Below are 21,788 nucleotides of genomic sequence, written 5' to 3' on the forward strand. Positions count from 1 at the left end.
TTTCTTGCTCAAACCAACTAGTTTGCTACATGTCTAACATCATATGTGATTAAATGTAACTGTCATAATGTAATATTCATAAATTACGCTAATCTGATGACGTCATCGCTCAAAATCCAAGATGGCGGACAATATCATTATTTTCGGTATAAACAGGCTATTTCGCCTTCAAGTTCGTCACAACCTGCAATTTTCTTAACCAGAAACATTCAGATTAATGTCTTTAGTCTATTTTGATTGTTATTTGGGGTCATATGTGAAATAAAATGTATTTTCGAAAATTTCAAAATGGCCTATCCAAGATGGCGGATCCCAGGGGGTCACTAACAACACATGACGTCGTTCTTCGACGTCATTTTTACGTCAACGTAGTCACCACTGAAGTCAAATGTCTTGGCGTACCTTAAAATAAATAATACGCACTATTTTGTCTAATAGCTTTAGATATTATGGGAATTCCCTATTGAGCCAATAAGATAACATCGATGACGTCATAATTACGTCATATTACGTCATAACGTCACGGAAATTACAAAAATTATAAAACTTGACGTGTACATCACTCCCTGCAAATTTGGTGATGATACAACATACCGCGAATGAGCACCCCCCCCCCCCCCCACCGTCCAAGAAGTGTTAAAAAAAACGGTCTTGATAGGGTTAAACAAAAAAAAAAGCATCTTGCTTTTTCAAATACCATATCTGCTCCATCGCTACCGACATATGTCGTCCAAGTAATCCGATTTGTACTGTACTGGAGTTTGTATGACGTCACCCAATCCTCGTGATTAAGCCGACCCTGAATGATGGTGCCCATGACGCGCTTCATTTCGCCTATATCAACCTGTAAGGCAATTCACAAGTAGCTGTTTTTCTTTATAGATTGCAAAGAAAAGAACCAAACTGGAAAGGCAACATTTGCGAGATCAAAAACAGCACCAACTTCTGCCACCTGCCACACTACCCTGGCCAGTGGCAGAAGTTACGATGACGTCACCTAACATCCACCTGTCACCCTAACCTACCCTTGCCACTGGTATGATATGACGTCACATCTGACTCCCGGTAGCCTCAAAACTACTAACTACCAGATCAAAGCATCACAACGTCGAATAGGTTTTCCTAGCCGAAAATTCGAACCGCATGGTGGCGTTGCTGCAAGGAGCGGTACATTCTTATCAGGCTTCCCTGAGGAAGAAAACTGAGGAGTTCCCGAAATTCTGCCATGTTAATATGTTCATGGTTGTATATTGTGAGAACCCTAGATCCTTTTAATTTAGTAACATGATGAACGAATTGGCAGAAAAATATTTGGTTCTCCAACTAGGAGCTAATGTACAGAATACGACTGTGCAATTTATGAATATGCATGCCTACCTGCAACCACTGTCCGATGGCGTGAAACTCGGGTATCCAGGCACCTACACCAGCGACTCCATTCAATCGCCCGTAGTAAGGGTCATATTGGAACGAGGATGCAGTGATGCTGCCATCAGGTATGGCACCGGATTCCATCCCAAGCATATGTGGACAGGCTGGGAGAACTACAGCTGGGGGATCGAGTGGATAAAACCATAAGTACAAATAGTGCCTCCCATTTACAATGCTGGTAACTTTACTTGTAACAACTATACTGTCATGTTCCCATCCTTACGTGATGAAAAGGTCATCTTTCAAAATTTCCATTCTACATCGATTATAGAAAATAATGAATTATAGATTCTACTTAAAGATGTTAGGAATGTTTAGGCACATCTGATCTAGGTTTATAACCTACTGGTGTTACAGCCAACAATCTCCGCCCTCATGGCGATGTACCCGAGCCAGGACTGAGGCACGAAACGCACATAACGGGCATCAACTGGGTAGTTCAGTAGGTTAGTTACAGGGGTACTTCTATCGACGTTGCCTGGAAAAACCTGGAAGGTCAACGAATACTTTAGTTGAGGGGTTCTTCTATCATTCTGCATAGTATAGTTTATTGAGCCCTAGATATCGAAGAAGATATTTATCACTATCAATGACCATATAGGTTCTGTACAACCCACACTATCAATAGCGCAGACAAAATTAATGGATCGAAACCGCTCCGCTATATATGATGCTCAAAAAACAAATCATTTGTGGTATTGTGTTTAATCTAAGTTTAAAAACAAAGAGTTATCTTGAGTTTTCAGGTACCATTTCTAATCCATTGCTCTCAGCGTATGTCGTCCACGTAATCCGATTGGTACTGTACTGGACTTTGTATGACGTCACCCGCTTGTCTCTGTCAGGGCGACCCTGAATGATGGTGCCCATGACGCTCTTCATTTCCCCTAAATCAACCTGAAAGCCAATTCACATGTAGTTTTTTGGGGGGTATAGAATTCAAAACAAGACGCATTACCAGCAGATTCACTCATCGAAGACAATCTCTGTAGGTTAAATAAGGTCATATTGACGTGTGCCGGTCTCACAGTAAGGTATTCTCTATGCACAAAATGCATGAACTCCCAGGTCAAAACATTGCAACTTCGAATAGGGTTTCCTGGCCGATAATTCGGACCGCATGGTGGCGTTGCTACAAGGAGCGGTACATTCTTTTAGGCTCCCCGGTGGAAGAAAACTGAGGAGTTACCGAAATACTGTCATATTAATATGTTCATGGTTGTATGTTGTGAAAAACCCTAGATCCCTTTCATTTAGTAACATGATGAACGAATTGAACAAAATAGTCGGTTCTCCAACTAGGAGCTAATGCATAGTTGTGCAACTTATGAAGATGTATGCCTACCTGTAACCATTGTCCGATGCCGCCGTACCCGGGTATCCAGGCACCTAAACCAGCGACTCCATTCAATCGCCCGTAGTAAGAGGGACTGTAGGACGAGGATGCAGTGATGCTGCCATCAGGTATGGCACCAGATTCCATCCCAAGTGTATCGCTACATGCTGGGGGGGTAAAATAGGAACGGTAAAGGTAGGCCCATAGCCGTTTGGGGGCAGTAGGGGAAGTGGTGTCTTACCCACCGTGTTTATGGAGCGATATTTGGTATTGAAGCCCTCCCCTATCCTTCCACTGCCTTTTACCTCCCTAACCGAAATCAGGAACCCATTTTTCACCTTCGTCAAGCGATGAAGGAGCAATTTCAAAGAGAATTACAGGGTGGCATGTCAGGGGATTCGAACCCAGGACCTCCAGGACCCTTACCGTTGCACAAACACGATGCAACTAAACCTGGGAGGACATGACATGTTTAAAAGGTAGGCTGACAATAAGTCTCAAAATACAATGTGAAAGACATGTAACATCAGCTGTATTCAACGTCAAATGTTCTGTTTAGAATGTTTAGGCACTCTGATTCGTTGTTCGTTTCAAGGCATCCTCATTTAAGGTGAAGCATGGTGATTTTCAAGTAGCTCGTGGTATTTTCATGTGGCTTTGCTATGGCTCGCGTTTTTGGCCAAGCACACCGTGTCACCCCTACTCTTCTCGATAAGAATATTGGGTTCTTTTACGTGAAGAGGATTGACGCTTGAGGCTAATGCCTTAAGATCCCTCATGCACGCCGGCTTTACGTCGCCATCCAAAACGACGAATGCAATCCCTCACAACATGTCCAAGCTGAAGTCGACCCCTAGGATCAAACTCGGCCCCTAGGATCCACGAAATTTGATCCAGATGGCGAAGCAGCGGGGTTGCGTTACCGCTTAACTATTTTTTTTGATGTCACTGTTAACAGCTGATGATAAGAGAAGTCTTGACTTTTATGCCACATGATTTTCCGAGTTCCAAACATCGGCGGAAAAGACGTGCGCATTGAAGAAACCGAAATCAAAACTGCCAAGCTAAACAAAACCTGGGGTTTCTCAACACATACATACAGAGCTCCTGATTTTTTCGTCTCACTGGTCAAAATGGAAATCTTCGACAATGAAATCATTGACATTATACTCAACTATTTTGCGTTATGAGTGAGATAGGACGTCTACATAATGCCTTACCATCACCCCTCAAAGGAGAGGGAAGGTCACAACTTTTCTACAACGTACGATCCACCAGGCTCATAACAGAAACGCGCATGGGACTATTTCCATCCTTAGGTTACGTACGTCTTAAATATGTCATGCTCATCGTTTCGTCCTATCATTCTACAATGATAAAGGAAATGAATTAATCAAACAGTCCCGATTTACTTAAAGATATTATGAATGCTTAGGCACATGTCATCTGTGTTAAAACTTACTGGCGTAACAGCCCACTATCACGGTGTATATCTCCTACATTCGCCCAATTTTGGAATATGCCTCTTCGGTTTGGGGCAAACCGAACTGCCTAAATGATGAAATTGAGAAAGTCCTAAGAATATACCCCTAGATGCGTTATGGTTGGTGCTGAATACACATACACCGCTGCCTGCTCTCATCTTGGGCTGCCAACTCTCAGCTCACGACTTGGAACTCTGACAGAGACGTTTGCTATGAAATAAGTTCGATCCGGACAATTCCAGCATCTACTACCACCAACTAGAGGAAACATCAGTGACCGGCAAACTCGGTCTTCACATAAACTTGACCCTCAATATGGCCGAACTGACCGTTATATGAACAGTGAGTTACCATACATAATCCGCCTTCTGAACATCTAGTAACTCTACTGTCCTTTTTATCTTGCTGGTATTGAATATTGTAATTGCCCCATGTTTTTAAATAGTTGGCGCTGATAAGGTTTTCGGCTTGCCTTGTACCTTTTACTAGAAATCACATCAAATAGGTTGCTAAACGATTTTTTTGCCCTAGTCGTGTTCTATTTGTGAATATGTACATAATGTATTGTTCTAACGCAATTCAGCCTTAAAGTTTCTAAACCTTGGCTGCCATGTTGGTGACATAGTTTGAAGAAACATAAACATTCACTATGTACTGAACACGATTGCTTACTTTATGAATATGTGTGCCTACCTGGAACCACTGTCCAATGACGCTGTCCCCGGCTATCCAGGCACCTACCCCAGCAACTCCATTTAACCGTCCGCGGTAAGGCTCCGAACCAACACCATGGAACGAGGATGCAGTGATGCTTTCATCAGGTATTGCACCAGATTCCATCCCAAACATATGTGGACAGACTGGGATGACTGCAGCTGAGGGAACAGGTAGATGAATCTATTTACAAAGAGATTTCTGTTTTCTATTCAAATACTTGTGCCTATATGTGTGTATAGTTCCTTATATATTTAAGTATCTATTTACTCAATTGCAAAACCACCTTACACATCAGTTCTAAAGTCCCTTGGCTAGATATTTCTTTCTATAGAAAGGTTCCTTTAAACATAGAATATGGAAAATGACGTTAAAGATATTAGGAATGATTAGGCACATCTGATCTAGGTTTATAACCTACTGGTATTACAGCCCACAACCTCCACCCTCATGGCGATGTTATTATGGTACGACTGAACCACGAAACGCACATAACGGGCATCAACTGGGTTGGTCAGTAGGTTAGTTACAGGGGTAGTCCTGTCGACGTTGCCTGGAAAGACCTGGAAGGTAAACGGATACATTAGATGAGGGCTTCTTCTATCATTCTGCATAGTATGGTTTATTGAGCCCAAGATATAGAAGAAGATATTCATCACTATCAATGATCAAATAGGTTCTGTACAATCAGTCCAAGACCCACACTATTAATAGCGCAGACATAATTAATGGATCGAAACCGCTCTGCTATATCAGATGCTCAGGAAACAAATCCTTTGTGGTATTGTGTTTAATCTAAGTATAAAAACAAAGAGTAATCTTGAACTTTCAGGTACCATTTCTAATTCATTGCTCTCAGCGTATGTCGTCCACGTAATCCGATTGGTACTGTACTGTAGTTTGTATGACGTCATCCATTGGTTATCCAAAGTAGGGCGACCCTGAATGATGGTGCCCATGACGCTCCTCATTTCCCCTAAATCCACCTAAAAGCCAATTCACATGATTTATTTTGGTATAGAATGCAAAATAAGAAGCAAGAACAGCAGATTCACTTATCGATGGCAATCACTGTGGGCTAAGTAAGGTCATATTGTCTTTCTCTATGCAGAAAATGCATTAAATCTCAGGTCAAAACATCGGAACTTCTATTAGGGTTTCCTGGCCGATAATTCGGACCGCATGGTGGCGTTGCTGCAAGGTGCGGTACATTCTTATCAGGCTCCCCTGAGGAAGAAAACTGAGGAATCCCGAAATTCTGCCATGTTAATATGTTCATGGTTGTATGTTGTGAGAACCCTAGATCCTTTTCATTCAGTAACATGATGAACGAATAGGCAGAAAATAGTCGTTTCTCCAACTAATACCTAATGTGCAGAATACGATTGTGCAATTTATGAAGATGTATGCCTACCTGCAACCACTGTCCGATGGCTTGGTACCTGGGTAACCAGGCACCTCCACCAGCGACTCCATTCAATCGCCCGTAGTTAGGGCCGAAATTACTGTCAATGTGGAGCGAGGACGCAGTGATGCTGCCATCAGGTATGGCACGGGATTCCATCCCAAGCATATGTGGACAGGTTGAGAGAACTGCAGCTGGGGGATCGAGTGGATAAAACCATTAGTACAGAGAGTGCTTCCCATTTACAATGCTGGTAACTTCACTTGTAACAACTATTCTGACATGTTCCCATCCTTACGTGATGAAAAGGTCATCTTCCAAAATTTTCATTCTACGTTGATTATGGAAAATAATGAATTACAGATTCTACTTAAAGATGTTAGGAATGTTTAGACACGTCTGATCTAGGTTTATAACCTACTTGAGTTACAGCCCACAATCTCCACCCTCATGGCAATGTCCCCAGTCCAGGTCTGAGGCAGGAAACGCACATAACGGGCATCAACTGGGTAGTTCAGTAGGTTTGTGACAGGGGTATTCCTCTCGGCGTTGCCTGGAAAGACCTGGAAGGTAAACGCATACTTTAACCCTCATCCGACCGATAGATGATATCGCTTCCAAAAGCATACTGATAGCATTAGAATGTTTTTGTTTAAGGAACACTAAAATATATGTGAAAAATAAAGAATCATTCATCTAATTATGCATCATAGCCTGCCACAAAGACACACACATACTTACACCATAGCCAATCACAAGCATCTTCCCTATTGGCTATTTTTATGATTTCTGTTGATATAATGTTCAATTGATCTATTAAGGATATTCTGATATGTTTTGAGGGTACGAATTAGTACTCACATCTCTTATTTTGATGATTTATACAAAATGAATAAAAAAACCATTTTACACTAAAATGCTACATTTATTCTTTAAAAATCCGGTATCTTACTCCTCTACGAAACACTAACGTGATGCTATAATAGTAATTAGAACAAAATTCTGTTGTTGGACAGAATTTTCCTTCATATTACACAATAAACAATTCAAAATCATCTGGGGTCCGTTTGGACCCAGCGGGAAACGCGCAAACTTTAGAGTACAACTTCTACAAAAAGCCAATTTCGGTAAAAAATTGTAAGAAGTTGTAAGACGTGTACATTAAACAAACTCATGGAAGGAGCTTTTTTCCGACGAAAGATCTTGACTTGGCACACACTTATACACGCCTGAGTTCCAAACGGACCTCAAGCGGTCGGATGAGGGATTCTTCAACATTTCTATATAGTTAAGTTTATTTAGCTGTAGATCTAGACGAAGAAGGTATTCATCACTATCAATGACCAAATAGTTTCTGTACAATCCGTCCAAGACTTACACTCTAAATAGTACAGATAAATCTAATGAATCAAACCGCTCTGCTATACAAAATGTTCGGAAAAATCAAAACTTTGTTTAATCTAAGAATTAAAACACAAAAAAAAGTGATATCTTGATCTTTTACATACAATTTCTGATCCATCGCTGCCGGCACATGTTGTCCAAGTAATCCGATCTGTACTGTACTGGAGTTTGAACGACGTCACCCACGAGGCGTAAGTGGCGCGACTCTGAATGATGGTGCCCATGACGCGCTTCAGCTCACCCAAATCCACCTGAAATTCAATACACATGAAGTTGGTTATTGTGTTGTAGAATGCATAAGAAGAAGCAAGAAGGGCAGTAGATTTACTGATCTCTTGACGACAAACATGTAGGCTGAAACTAGACTAGTATATTGACGAAAAGTGATTATGCAGATAGATGTTCTCAATGCGGTAATTATGCATGGAATGTCTGCTCAAAATATCACAAACTCTGGAAGATTTTCCTGTCCGTAATTTGGGACTGCTCCATATGGAAAAACAATCTAATAAGTCTGTCCTGATGAATCCATGAAGGAAACTAAGGAATTGGCAAGGTAAACATTTTATGGCGGTATTGGCAGGACCGTTTAATCCCTATGATTCACTGTTAAAACTAATATATATAGTGATAAACTTGTTCACCGATAAAAAGTCAATTTTCCAGCAGAGAGGTCATGTACAGAACACGATTTTTTAGTTAATGAAAAGTATGCCTACCTGCAACCACTCTCCGATGGTTCTGTACTTGGATAGCCAGGTGCCAAAGCCGCGGAGTGAATTTAACCGCCCGATGTAAGGCTCGGTACCCACAGACTGGAACGAAGATGCAGTGATGCTGCCATCAGGTATGGTACCAGATTCCATCCCAAGTGGATCGCTACATGCTGGGGGGTAAAATGGTAACGGTAAAGGTAGGCCCATAGCCGTTTTGGGGCAGTAGGGGCAGTGGTGTCTTACCCACCGTGTTTATGGAGCGATATTTGTTGTCAGTGAAGCCCTAGCCTTTCCTTCCACTGCCTTTTACCTCCCCAACGGAAGGTACCAATTTTTCACGTACGTGGAGCGATGAAAGTGCCTTTTCCAAGGGAATAACATGGTGGCATGTCAGGGAATTCGAACCTATGTCCTTTGGGTCATTGGTGAAATACCCTTACCGTTACACGAAAACAATGCAACTAAGTCTGGGAGGACATGAGATGTTTAAAAGGAAGGCTAACAATAGGTCTCAAAATACAATGTAAGATACATGTAAGATAAGCTATATTTAACGTCAAATGCTCTGTTTTGAATGTTTAGGTACTGTGATTCGTTGTTCGTTTCAAGGCATCCTCATTTGAGGTGAAGTATGATGCTTTTCAAGTAGCTCGTGGTATTTTCATGCGGCTTCGCTATGGCTCGCGTTTTTGGCCAAGCACGCCGGGTCACCCCTACTCTTCTTGATAAGAATGTTGGGTTCTTTTACGCGCTGATGTTTGACGCTTGAGGCTAATGCCTTAAGCTCCCTCATACACGCCGGCTTTACGTCGCCATCCGAAATGACGAATGCAATCCCTTACAACATGTCCAAGCTGGAGTCGACCCCTAGGCTCGAACTCGGGCCCTAGTATCCACGAAATTTGATCCAGATGGCGAAGCAGCGGGGTTGCCTTACCGTTTTACTATTTTTTAATGTCACTGTTAAGTCACCAGCTGACGAAAAGAGAAGTCTTGCTTTTTATGCCACATAATTTTCCGAGTTACAAACATCGGCGGAAAAGACTTGCGCATTAAAGAGACCGAAATCAAAACTCCCAAGCTCAACAAAACCTGGGGTTTCTCGACACATACATACAGAGCTCCTGGATTTTCCGTGTCACTGGTAAAAATGGAAATCTTCGACAAAAAATAATCGACATTATACTTAACTATTTTGCGTTATGAGTGAGATAGGACGTCTACAAAGGCCTTACCATCACGCCTCAAAGAGAGGGAAAGTCACAACTTTTCTGCAACTTACGATCCACCAGGCTTATAACAGAAACGCGCATGATGATGTTCATTACAGAAGACTACCTGTGGGACTATTTCCATCCTAATTAGGTTACAAATGTCTTAAAAATGTAATGCTCACCGTTTCGTCCTATCATTCTACAATGATAAAGGAAAAGGATTAATCAAACATCCCGATTAACTTAAATATATCATAATGTTTTGGCACATGTCATCTGTGTTGAAACCTACTGGCGTAACAGCCCACAATCTCGGCTCTCATGGCGATTGCACGATACCAGGTCTGAGGTAGGAAACGCACATAGCGGGCATCAGTTGAGTTGTCCAGTAGATTCGTGACAGGGGTACTTCTGTCGACGTTGCCTGGAAAGACCTGGAAGTTAAACGGATACTTTAGATGAGGGTCTCTTCTACTCTCCTATATAGTATAGTTTATTCAGCTCTAGCTCTAGAAGATCTTGATCACTATCAATGACCAAATAGTTTCTGTGCAATCCGCCCAAGACCCGCACTATTGATAGCGCAGATAAAACTAATACATCAAAACCGCTCTGCTATATAACATATTCAGGAAAAAATAATGCTTTGTGGCATTTTCTTTAATTAAAAGAGAAAACAAAGTGATATCTTGATTTCAGATACCATTTCTGAGCCATCGCTGCCGGCATATGTTGTCCATGTAATCCGATCTTCACTGTACTGGAGTTTGTATGACGTCACCCGCATATCGTCAGTGGGGTGGCCTTGAATGATGGTGCCCATGACGCCCATCATCTCACCTAAATCAACCTAAAAGACAACAGTTGCTTTTCGTTATACAATGTAAAGTAAGAAACAATTTTAGCTCTAACTCCTTCTTGAAGATATTCTGTGGAAGCTGAACTTAGGCCAAATTCGCGAGTGATAATTTTGTAATAAATTATCCTCAATGTAGCAAATGGGTAAAACCTTAATTCGAAATATCACAACCTTGAAAATATTTTCCTGTCCGATATTTACGAACGCACGGTGGTGCTGCTGCAAAGATAGTTACAGTCCACACAGGCTCTCAGAAACTGAGGTCCTTTCGAAACGTCGGCCAGGTAAATTATTTTAAGGTTGTTGTAAGAACCCTAAATCAGTGTGATTAACCAACATGATGAACGTATTGACAGCTGCATTTCGAATAGGGCTATTATGCATTTCCATCTCTCCATTGAGGACCTTACCACGGTGTAAATCTTCTACATTCGGCCAATTTTGGAAGATGCCTCTTCGATTTGGCACCACGGACTGCCTAAGACATTAAATGATATAATTGAGAAAGTCCAAAGAAGAACCCTATGAGTTATCCTGGGTGCTGAATATACATCATACACCGCTGCCTTCTCTCATCTGGTGCTACCAACTCTCAGCTCTCGAACTGACAGAGATGTTTGCTAAGAAACTTGTTCGATCCGGACAATTCCAGCATCTACTATCAACAACTAGAGGAAACATCAGTGGCCGGCACACCCGGTTGTCACATAAACTTGACCCTAAATATGACCGAACTGACCGTTATATGAACAGTGCATTACCATACATGATCCGCCTTCTGAACACCTAGTAACTTTACTGTCCGTTTTATATCTCGCTGGTATTGAAGTGTTTTAATCGCCCCATGTTTTTAGATAGTTGGCGCTGATAAGGTTTTTGGCTAACCTTGTACTTCATTCTATAAATCTTATCAAATAGGTTACTAAACGATTTTATGTCCTTGTCGTGTTCTATTTGTGAATATGTACATAACGTATTGTTCTAATGCAATTCAGCCTTTTTATAATTTGGCTGCGATGTTGGTGACATTGTTTGAAAAAAAACATAATCAATTCCTTATGCACTGAACACGATTGCTTAGTTTATGAATATGTGTGCCTACCTGGAACCACTCTCCAATGATGTTGTCCATGGCTTTCCAGGCACCTACACCAGCAACTCCATTTAACCGTCCACGGTAAGGCTCCGAACCAACACCATGGAACGAGGACGTAGTGATGCTTTCATTAGATATGGCACCAGATTCCATCCCAAACATATGCGGACAGACTGGGATGACTGCAGCTGAGGGAACAGGAATATGAATCTATTTGCAAAGAGATTTCTGCTTCCTATTTCAAATACTTGCCTATCTGTGTGTAGTTCCTTATTTATTTAGTCATGTGCATAACTACCCTTACACATCCGTTCCGAAGTCCCCTGGCTGTTTATATCATTGTCAGAATTTTTGAAAAAAGTTTGTATAGCTGTTCACCAAACTCTGGACTTCCTTTAATTTATCAAACCATTCGATTAAGTCTTACAATACAATTATTCTAGTGGAAAGGCCATGTAAGTACCTAATGCTACATTATAAAGACTACTTGCCAGCCGGTTCCCATCATTACGCGATAGAATTCTTATATTCCATTCCCTTCATTACGTTTCCCTTATACACTGAATATGGAAAAGAATGACTTCTAAATCCCATTTTTAAGTTCTATGTTAAGTTTTAAGTTTAAAAAGATGTCAGGAACGTTAAGCCATATCTCATTCAGGTTTATAACCTACTTGTGTTACAGCCCACAATCTCCGCCCTCATAGCCTGTGCCCCACTCCAGCCCTGAATCACGAAACGCACATAACGGGCATCAACGGACTTGTTCAGTAGGTTCGTGACAGGGCTATTCATGTAGACGGGGCCTGGAAATACCTGGAAGGTAAACGTTTACTTGAGATGAGGGTTTCTTCTGTATAGTTAAGTTCATTCAGCTCTAGATCTAGAAGATGATCGGACCAGTGACCAAATAGTTTCTGTACAATCCATCCAAGACCCACACTATCAATAGCGTAGATAAAACTTATGGATCTAAACCGCTCTGCTTTATACAATGTCAAGATAAAATTCCATGCTTTGTCATTTTATGCTTTTTTTTTAAATTAAACAAAGAGTAGCATTTTGCTTTTTCAAATACCATATCTGCTCCATCGCTGTCGACATATGTCGTCCAAGTAATCCGATTTGTACTGTACTGGAGTTTGTATGACGTCACCCAGTGGCCATGATTATGCCGACCCTGAATGATGGTGCCCATGACGCGCTTCATTTCGCCTATATCAACCTGAAAGGCAATAGTTTTTCTTTATAGATTCCAAAATAAGAAGCAAGAAGAGCAGATTTACCTATCTCTTCAAGACATATTCTTTAGGCTGAAATTAGGCCAGATTGACGTTTACTGATTTAACGTTAATGTATTCTCGCAGCAAATGCAATAAATCCCAGGTCAAACATCACAACTTCAAAAAGGTTTTCCCTGGCCGATAATTTGGACCGCCGGGGGTGTTGCTGCACATTCTTATCAGGCTCATCTGCGGATGGACATTGAGGAGCTTCTGATACGTCGACCATGTAAATTTATCCTTGTGTTGTAAGAACCAAAGATTCTTTTCATTCAGCAATCTGTTGAACGTATTGACTAAAAAATAGTAACTCTTCCAAAAGGAGCAAAATACAGAACACGATTATGCAATTTATGAATACGTGGGCCTACCTGCAACCACTGTCCGATGATGCTGATCGCGGGGAAAAAGGCACCAGCAACTCCATTTAACCGCCCGTTGTAAGGTTTGCCGTTGATCGAGGAGGAAGCAGTGATGCTTTCATCAGGTATGGCACCAGATTCCATCCCAAGCATATATAGACAGTCTGGGGGGAGGACTGCAGCTAGGGGATGAGGTAGATGAAAATATTAGCAAAGAGATTGTTTCCGATTCACAATGCTGATAACTTGTAACAGCTATTCTGTATTGTTGCCATCCCCTGGCGATGAAACGTTCATCTTTCAATATTTGTATGCCAAATTGATAATGAATGAGAATGAATAATGAATTCTATCTAAAGTTGGTAGGAATGTTTAGGCACATCTCATGAAGGTCTATAACCTACTGGTGTTACAGCCCACAATCTCCACCCTCATGGCAGCTGACTGAATCCAGGTTAGAACCACGAAACGCACATAACGGGCATCAACTGAGTTGTTCAGCAGGTTCGTGACAGGGCTATTCATGTGGAGGTTGCCTGGAAAGACCTGGAAGGTTAATGGATACATTAGATGAGGTTTTCTTCTACTCTTCTGTAAAGTATAGTTATTCAGCTCTAGATCTTAGATATAGACGAAGAAGATCTTTATCACTATTAGTGGCAAATAGTTTCCGTACAATCCGTCAAAGACCCATTATTAATAGCGAAGATAAAACTAATGAATGAAAACCGCTTTGTACATAAATTGTTCAGGAGAACATCCATGATTTGTGGTATTTTGTTTAAATGAATCTAGAAATGAAAAGAAATTTCTTGATATTTCACATACTATTTCTGATCCATCGCTGCCGGCATATGTCGTCCAAGTAATCCGATTTGTGCTGTACTGGAGTTTGTATGACGTCACATAGTGGCCGTGATTACGTCGACTCTGAATGATGGTGCCCATGACGCTCTTCACTTCCCCTAAATCCACCTGAAATCAATAGTTGTTTTTCTTTAAAGATTGCAAAAAAAAAGAGGCAAGAAGGGCAGATTTACCTATCTCTCGATTTAAAAGACATTCTAATGGCTGCAATTAGACAACATTGACGTTTACTAATTTTACACCAAGGTATTCTCTCTACAGCAAATCCATGAACTCCCGGGGCAAACAGCACAACATAAAGCTTCTGAAACGTCGACCAGGAAAATATCATTGTGGTTGTCTCTTGTACCTTTCAATCAGCCACCTATTGAACGTATTGAATAAAAAAAAGTAACTCTTCCAAAATAAGCTATGTACAAAACACGATTGTGCAATTAAAGAATATGTATGCCTACCTGCAACCATAGTCCGACGACGCTGCGCGGCGTGGGTACCCAGGCACCTCCACCAGCGACTCCATTTAATCGCCCGTAGTAAGGGCTGTAATCAGCACCTGGACTGTGCAGCGTAGAAGCAGTGATGCTGCCATCAGGTATGGCACCGGATTCCACCCCAAGCATACGTGGGCAGGCTGGGAGGAGGACTGCAGCTGGGGGATTAGGTAGATGAAACCATATTAGCAAAGAGAGTGTTTCTCATCTACGATGCTGGTAACTTTACTTGTAACACCAAATACTGTATTGCTCCCATCCTTACGCGATGAAACGTTCATCTTTCATCGTTTCCATTCTACATTGATTATTATCGAAAAGAAGGAATTATACATTCCACTAAAGATGTTATCATCTCATTACTCCGGGGAGGAGGTGTGACCTCCTTCTGGGAGTATTGGGAATGTATTTGTTTGCGCGTTCGCAGCTATAACTCACGATCCCGTCGTCGCACTGGTGTGTAACTTGGCATATCGTTTGCCTGGTTCGGCGTGGTGATGCACAATAGCTTTGTTACACCATAACTACTTTAAACGTCAATCCAATATCGTAATTGCACCCCTATAATTAATGCTATGTCCCACTGCCCTGCCATAGGGACCATGTTATAATCCGTTATGCATGACTGGAATACTTCAGGCAGATACGGGGTATAAATCTTCCTTACTTGCTGTGATCGTATAGTCACTGTTACATTGAAAAAAAGACAACGTGCATCACCACACGCAACCTAGCAAACGATATACCAAGTTACATACCAATGCGGCAACGGGAATTGTGAGTTTTAGCTGCGAACATGTGTAGAGTGACCTCCAGTCTGTGTATTAAGTATGCCTTGTCCACTCGCAACTCGCTTACAGTATGTGCGCACGGGACGGACGATGCACTTTTACGCACAGTGTAAAAATGGGAAATCTCTGGACCTTCAAACTTACCACACTTGTAGTTTATAATACGGAGGCTGTGACAATGTAAAAAGTTTACGCAGGGGATGAAAGATTGTTGAGGAATATCTCTCAGAAAAGTGCCCGCGCCAGTGTCACTTCCGGGTGGTTAGATCCGGTGACCTTTGACCTTCGTGAAATGTTACGATAATATAAATTAGCCTTTTTTATTGCAAATAGCTTGATAGCTATAGATCAGGCCGGCCTGCAATAAATTGTGGAAAGAGGATATACTGCATATTTGTGATTTCTGATACATCTTAGTTGTAAGGCTGAATGGTTCGTTGATAATTGAAAAGGGGCCATCTAGATCTAACTTTGTGACTTTTCCCGGAATTTCTAGATCCCATCTATGTCATGCTGTAAAAACATACTTTTCAGCAGGTTGACCACTCCTGTATTGAAAGAAAAAGATAAACAAACACTTTTTCTTTACTTGCTCTAAAACACTACTTGGACTGTGCAGAGATGCAAAGTTTGTGTGGGTCAATACTTGTACATACTATAAATACTTCACGGAGAATTGTGTCCTACGGACTCTTGTTTAGGTTTATAACCTACTTATGTTACAGCCCAGAATCTCAGCCCTCATGGCGACGTCCTGTTGGTAGGACTGAACCACGAAACGCACATAACGGGTATCAACCGGGTTGTTCAGTAGGTTCGTGACAGGGGTATCCTTGTCGACGTTCCCTGGAAAGACCTTGAAGGTCAACGGATATTTAAGATGAGCGTTTGTATGTTATAGTTAATTCAGGTCTAGATCTAGAAGGGGGAGATCTTTATCACTATCAATAACTAAATAGTTTCTGTACAATCTGTCTAAGGCTGATTATCACTAGCCCAGATAAAACTGTTGGATCAAAACCGCTTTGCTTTATAAAAATGTAATATATTATGGTATTTTGTTTGATCTAAGTAATAAAACAAAGCAATATCTTAAGTTTTCACATACCATTTCTGATCCATTGCTTAAGGCATAAATCTTCCAAGAAATCCGATCTGTGCTGTACTGGAGTTTGTATGACCGCACAAAATTGGGGCCATTGAAGGTGGTGTGACGACCCTGAATGATGGTGCCCGTGACGCGCTTCATCTCACCTAAATCCACCTAAAAGGCAATTCACGTGGTTTTCGTTATGAACTTGGGAACTCCATACGTAATATTGGGAAATGTATGAAAAATTAACACTAATGGAGATCTAAATAAAACAAAAAAACAAATTGTAAAAGAAGACGGAGAGAAAGCAGACGTAAACATATTCTGTATGCTGAAATTAGGAGATATTGACATAAATCTAACTGATTTTGCAATCCATTCAGGCTAAATGGGTTTTCAAAAAAACAATCAAAGAGTTACCGAGACGTCGGTTAGGTAATGTTTTCAAGATTTTGTTGTAATAACCGCTAAATCTTTGTGATTTACAAACACGATGAACATGTTGACAGGGAGCAGCCACTTTTCCAAGATGGAGCTAATCTACAGAACACAATTGTTTCGTTAATGGAGATGTATGACTACCTGCAACCACTGTCCGATGTTAAAGTTATATGTCCAGCCACCTCTCCAGCCACCTACACCAGCAACTCCGTTTAACCGCCCGCGGTAAGGCTCAGTATTAGTACCATAGTGCGAGGATGCAGTGATGCTGTCATCAGGTATGGCACCAGATTCCATCCCAAGCGGATCACTACATGCTGCGAGATAAAACAGTAAAGGTAAAAGTAGTCTTATAGCCCTTTTGGGGTCGTAGGGTCAAACAACAAACAAACAACAAACAACAACAATAAACAACAATTTTGTCTATGGCACAATATTGGGAATCAAGGCCCTACCCTATCCTTTCACCATCTTTTACCTCCCCAACCGAAGTCAGGTACCAATTTTGCACCTACTTGACGCGAGTAGAGTGCCTTTCCGAAGGGCACAACAGGGTGGCATGTGAGGGGATTCGAACTCAGGACCTCTGAGTTCTCGGTCAAATACCCCAACCGTTACACAAACACGATACAGCTATGGCTTGTAGGACATGCAAAGGCAAAAACGTGTTTAAGGTAGTTTCACGCCTTATAATCACCCCTCAAAGGAGACAGTATTTCACAAACTTTATGCAACTTACGATTCATCGCTCTCATAACACAAACGTGCATAATGATGTTCGTTAGAAAAGGCTAGATACCGTACTGTTTTTTTATCTTGAACCTACCTGTGTACGAAAGAACTTGTAAATACTGTAGGTTAACATATTTCATTTCAAATTACCCCGGCTACCATCGCGAAACAAAGAAAAAAAAGCTGTTTATAGAGGCCACCAACTTCCATCCAAATTTCTCCACGTTTACAGACAAAAAGAAAGCTACTCCCCTCTAACATCACGAAACCTACACATTACAGAAAAAGTGGGGTCATTCGTCGTCCACTGTCTCGGAAAAAGAAGTCGAACCCAATAATTTAGAATATAGTGTCAATACTTAGACAAGAGTAGTCACAAGCTATTTGTTACCCAGTATCTGTCCTTCATTTTCTTCATGTTACATGTACTTGCATCCGAGTAAGAACTTGCAATAAACTTAATATCCTTAGGTTACATGAAAAATGTAATGCTTATCGTTCCAACCTATTGTTCTACAATGATTAAGGGCAGGACTGTACCAAGCATTCCAGTTTTATTTAAAGATATTATGAATGTTAAGACACATCTCATCTGTGTTGAAACCTACTGGCGTCACAGCCCACAATCTCCGCTCTCATGCCCATGTGCCGATACCAGGTCTGAGGCAGGAAACGCACATAACGGGCATCAGTTGAATTGTCCAGTAGGTTCGTGACGGGGGTACTCTGGTGGACGTTGCCTAGAAAAACCTAAAAAGTAAACGGATACTTTAGATGATTTTCACTTTTCTATGTAGTATCGTTTATTCAGCTCTAGATCTAGAAGACGATTTTTATCATTATCAATGACGAAAGAGTTTCTGCACAATCCGTCCAAAGCCCAAATAGCGCAGATTGAGGGAAAAGATCAAAACCGCTCTGATTTATACAATGTTTACGAAATATAATGTTTGGTGGAAAAAAGGTAATATCTTTATGTTTCTGATACCATTTCTGAGCCTTCATTGCCGGCAAATGTCGTCCAAGTAATCCCATCCATACTGTACTGGAGTTTGTATGATATCACCCGCATGTCAGTGGGGTGACCCTGAATGATGGTGCCCATGACGCCCTTCATCTCACCTAAATCCACCTGAAAGGCAACGGTTGCTTTTCGTTATACAATGTAAATTAAGAAGCAAATATAGCACTAACTCTTTCCTGAAGATATACCGTGGAAGCTCAACTTGGCGGGGGCTAATTTTTCAATAAACCTTGAAAATATTTTTCCTGTCGATATAGTATGACGTATGACGATGTTGCTGCAGTGATAAAAAGAGTTCGGAGACCTCCAATCTCCATGAAATATATATGATGCAAATTAGGCCCACATTTATTTTCAACTATGTTCACTGTCACATAATGCCACAAGTATGACATTCCAGTTATCTACCAATATGGAATTACAGTATTTTCTCATTAAATATGCAAATAAGATCTTCATTTGCATAACGTTTTACTATCGAAATCCCTTTGTTGCTCAGTTACATATGTTGCATTTTTAACTGTCTTGCCATTGAATGGAGTGGGTTTTTAGAATGACCTCATGAATTATGCAAATTAGAAGCTAATTTGCATTATTTCATATCAAGTAACACTTAAGCTATCCACATATCAAACACAAGTATACAGGTTGGGTTGTATATCCCTTTGTGTTTTGACCACCAGCTGTTGGGCCCCTTGGGAATATTCGACCCAGTTTCGCTACTAACAGATGTAAGCTGCCACAGCATGCCTAGAATAGAAATATAGATTTTTCTCATCACTTATGCACATTCAGTCCAAATTTTCATAATATGCACTTCATTGTGTACATCTCTGTCTGAGCTACCTATGAAATAACACGTAAATCTGTCGTTCCTTTATTCAGTTATTCTCCTTGGAAGATTTTTGAAATAGCAATGCAGTTCCAGTGTTATATACCAGGGGGCCCCTAATCGACCTTGACCTTTGTTCTCCAAACACCTGCCCACATACGAAATATCATTACAATCCATCTTGAAGCTATGCTAACTTTAAGCATCCGGGCACACACACAAACACACACGCAAACACACACGAAAACACGCTCAAAACAATATCTCCATGAAAAAAAATCTCAATTTTTCATGGAGATAATAACAGTCCACTCAGGCTGCCCTAAGGAAAGAAACTGAGGTCCTTTCGAAACGTCGGCCAGGTAATATTTTCAAGGTTGTTGTAAGAAACCTAAATCACTGTGATTTACCAACACGATGAACGTATTGACAGCCTCATTTCGAACAGGGCTTTTATACATTTCCATCTTTCCATTGAGGGCCTTATCACGGTGTACATTCGGCCAATTGTGGAAAATGCCTCTTCGGTTTGGGGCACCCCGGACTGCCTAAGACGTTAAGTGATAGAATTGAGAAAGTCCAAAGAAGAGCTAGAGCCCCTTGAGTTACCATGGGTGCTGAATATACATCATACACCGCTGCCCGCCCTAATCTTTGGCTGCCAATCTCAGCTCACGGCGTAGAACTCTGACAGACATTTCTAAACAATTTCTGCTAAGAAATCTGTTCGATCCGGACAATTCCAGCATCTATTACCACCAAAATCAGTGACCGGTAAACTCGGTCGTCACATAAACTTGACCCTCAATATGGCCGAACTGACTGTTATATGAACAGTGCATTGCCATACATGCTCCGCCTTCTGAACAGCTAGTAACTCTACTGTCCGTTTTTGTATCTTGCTGGTATTGAATATTGTAATTGCCCCATCAGTTGGCGCTGATAAGGTTTTTAGCTAGCCTTTAACTTTATACTAAAAATCTCATCGAATAGGTTGCTTAACGATTTTTTGTCCTTGTCCTGTTCTATTTGTGTATCTGTACATAACGTTTTGTTCTAACGCGATTCAACCTTTCTAAAACTTGTCTGCCATGTTGGTGGCATTGTTTGAAAAAATAAACCGTTCACTATGTACTGAACACGATTGTGTAGTTTATGAATATGTGTGCCTACCTGGAGCCACTCTCCAATGATATTGTTTCTGGCTCTCCAGACACCTACACCAGCAACTCCATTTAACCGTCCGCGGTAAGGCTCCGAACCAACATCATGGAACGAGGATGCAGTGATGCTGCCGTCAGGTATGGCGCCGGATTCCATCCCAAACATATGTGGACAGGCTGGGGGGACTGCAGCTGGGGAAACAGGTAGAGGAATCTATTTGCAAAGAGATTCCTGTTTCCTAATTCAAATACTGTGGCTATATTTGTGTATAGTTCATTATATATTTCAGTATTTATTTAGTCAATTGCATAACCACCCTTACACGTCAGTTTTGAAGTCCCTTGGCTAGATATATCTTTCTATAAAATGTTTTTTAACCCTGCGCAGCGAACTCTGGACTTCCTTGAAAATATAAACAATTCGATTAGGCTCTAAGGGACAACAGAAGTACCTGATGATACATCATAAAAGAATACATGCCAGTCGGTTCCCATCATCACGTAATGAAATTCTTATGTTCAGTTCCCTTGAATGTCTTCTAAATCCCACTTGAAGATGTTAGGAATGTTTAGGCACATCTCATCATGATCAAGGTCTATAACCTACTTGTGTTACAGCCCACAATCTCTACCCTCATGGCAGTTCTCTGACTCCAGGTTAGAACCACAAAACGCACATAACGGGCATCAACTGAGTTGTTCAGTAGGTTCGTGACAGGAGTATTCATGTAGATGTTGCCTGGAAAGACCTGGAAGGTAAACGGATACATTAGATGAGGGTTTTGTCTACTCTTCTTTATAGTATAGTTTATTCAGCTCTAGATCTTAGATGTAGACGAAGAATATCTTTATCACTATTAGTGGCAAATGGTTTCCGTACAATCCGTCAAAGACCCATTAGTAATAGCGAGGATAAAACTATTGAATGAAAACCGCTTTGCTACATAAAATGATCATGAAAAAAATCAATGATTTGTGGCATTTTGTTTAATCTAGAAATAAAAAGAAACATCTTGATTTTTTACATACAATTTCCGATCCATCGCTGCC

The 21,788-nt window shown here is 41.1% G+C and overlaps 1 protein-coding gene and 1 long non-coding RNA gene across 2 annotated transcripts; both read right to left on the reverse strand.

Moving 5' to 3' along the window:
• Positions 1-5,392: 5,392 nt before the first annotated feature.
• LOC136425114 (uncharacterized) lies at positions 5,393-6,558 on the reverse strand. The gene is made up of 3 exons (XR_010753982.1): positions 6,380-6,558; positions 5,802-5,951; positions 5,393-5,528 (listed from the first exon to the last, which is right to left on the reverse strand). It is a non-coding gene; the product is annotated as an uncharacterized lncRNA (long non-coding RNA).
• A 222-nt stretch (positions 6,559-6,780) lies between these two features.
• Positions 6,781-18,836, reverse strand: LOC136425190 (uncharacterized). The gene is made up of 15 exons (XM_066413986.1): positions 18,786-18,836; positions 18,328-18,469; positions 17,129-17,304; positions 16,640-16,717; positions 16,168-16,309; positions 14,627-14,820; positions 13,709-13,850; positions 13,314-13,486; positions 12,334-12,475; positions 11,666-11,847; positions 10,408-10,554; positions 9,997-10,138; positions 8,494-8,660; positions 7,879-8,025; positions 6,781-6,933 (listed from the first exon to the last, which is right to left on the reverse strand). The coding sequence occupies exons 1-15, from the start codon at positions 18,834-18,836 to the stop codon at positions 6,781-6,783; spliced, it is 2,178 nt and encodes a 725-aa protein (XP_066270083.1).
• Positions 18,837-21,788: the final 2,952 nt, after the last annotated feature.

The sequence above is a fragment of the Branchiostoma lanceolatum genome, chromosome 19, assembly GCF_035083965.1.
Source record: "Branchiostoma lanceolatum isolate klBraLanc5 chromosome 19, klBraLanc5.hap2, whole genome shotgun sequence".
Classification (NCBI taxonomy): Eukaryota; Metazoa; Chordata; class Leptocardii; order Amphioxiformes; family Branchiostomatidae; genus Branchiostoma; species Branchiostoma lanceolatum.

What these genes read in the sequence shown, in the direction of transcription:
- LOC136425190 (XM_066413986.1), bottom strand. Translation starts at nt 18,836, where the DNA reads ATGAAGGGCGTCATGGGCACCATCATTCAGGGTCACCCCACTGACATG. An exon ending in GATTGTGGGCTGTGACGCCA is followed by an intron (nt 17,305 to 18,327) that starts GTAGGTTTCAAC and finishes TTTATCTCGCAG; the next exon opens with CATGTAGTGATCCGCTTGGG. An exon ending in GATTGTGGGCTGTAACACAA is followed by an intron (nt 11,848 to 12,333) that starts GTAGGTTATAAA and finishes CTGTTCCCTCAG; the next exon opens with CTGCAGTCATCCCAGTCTGT.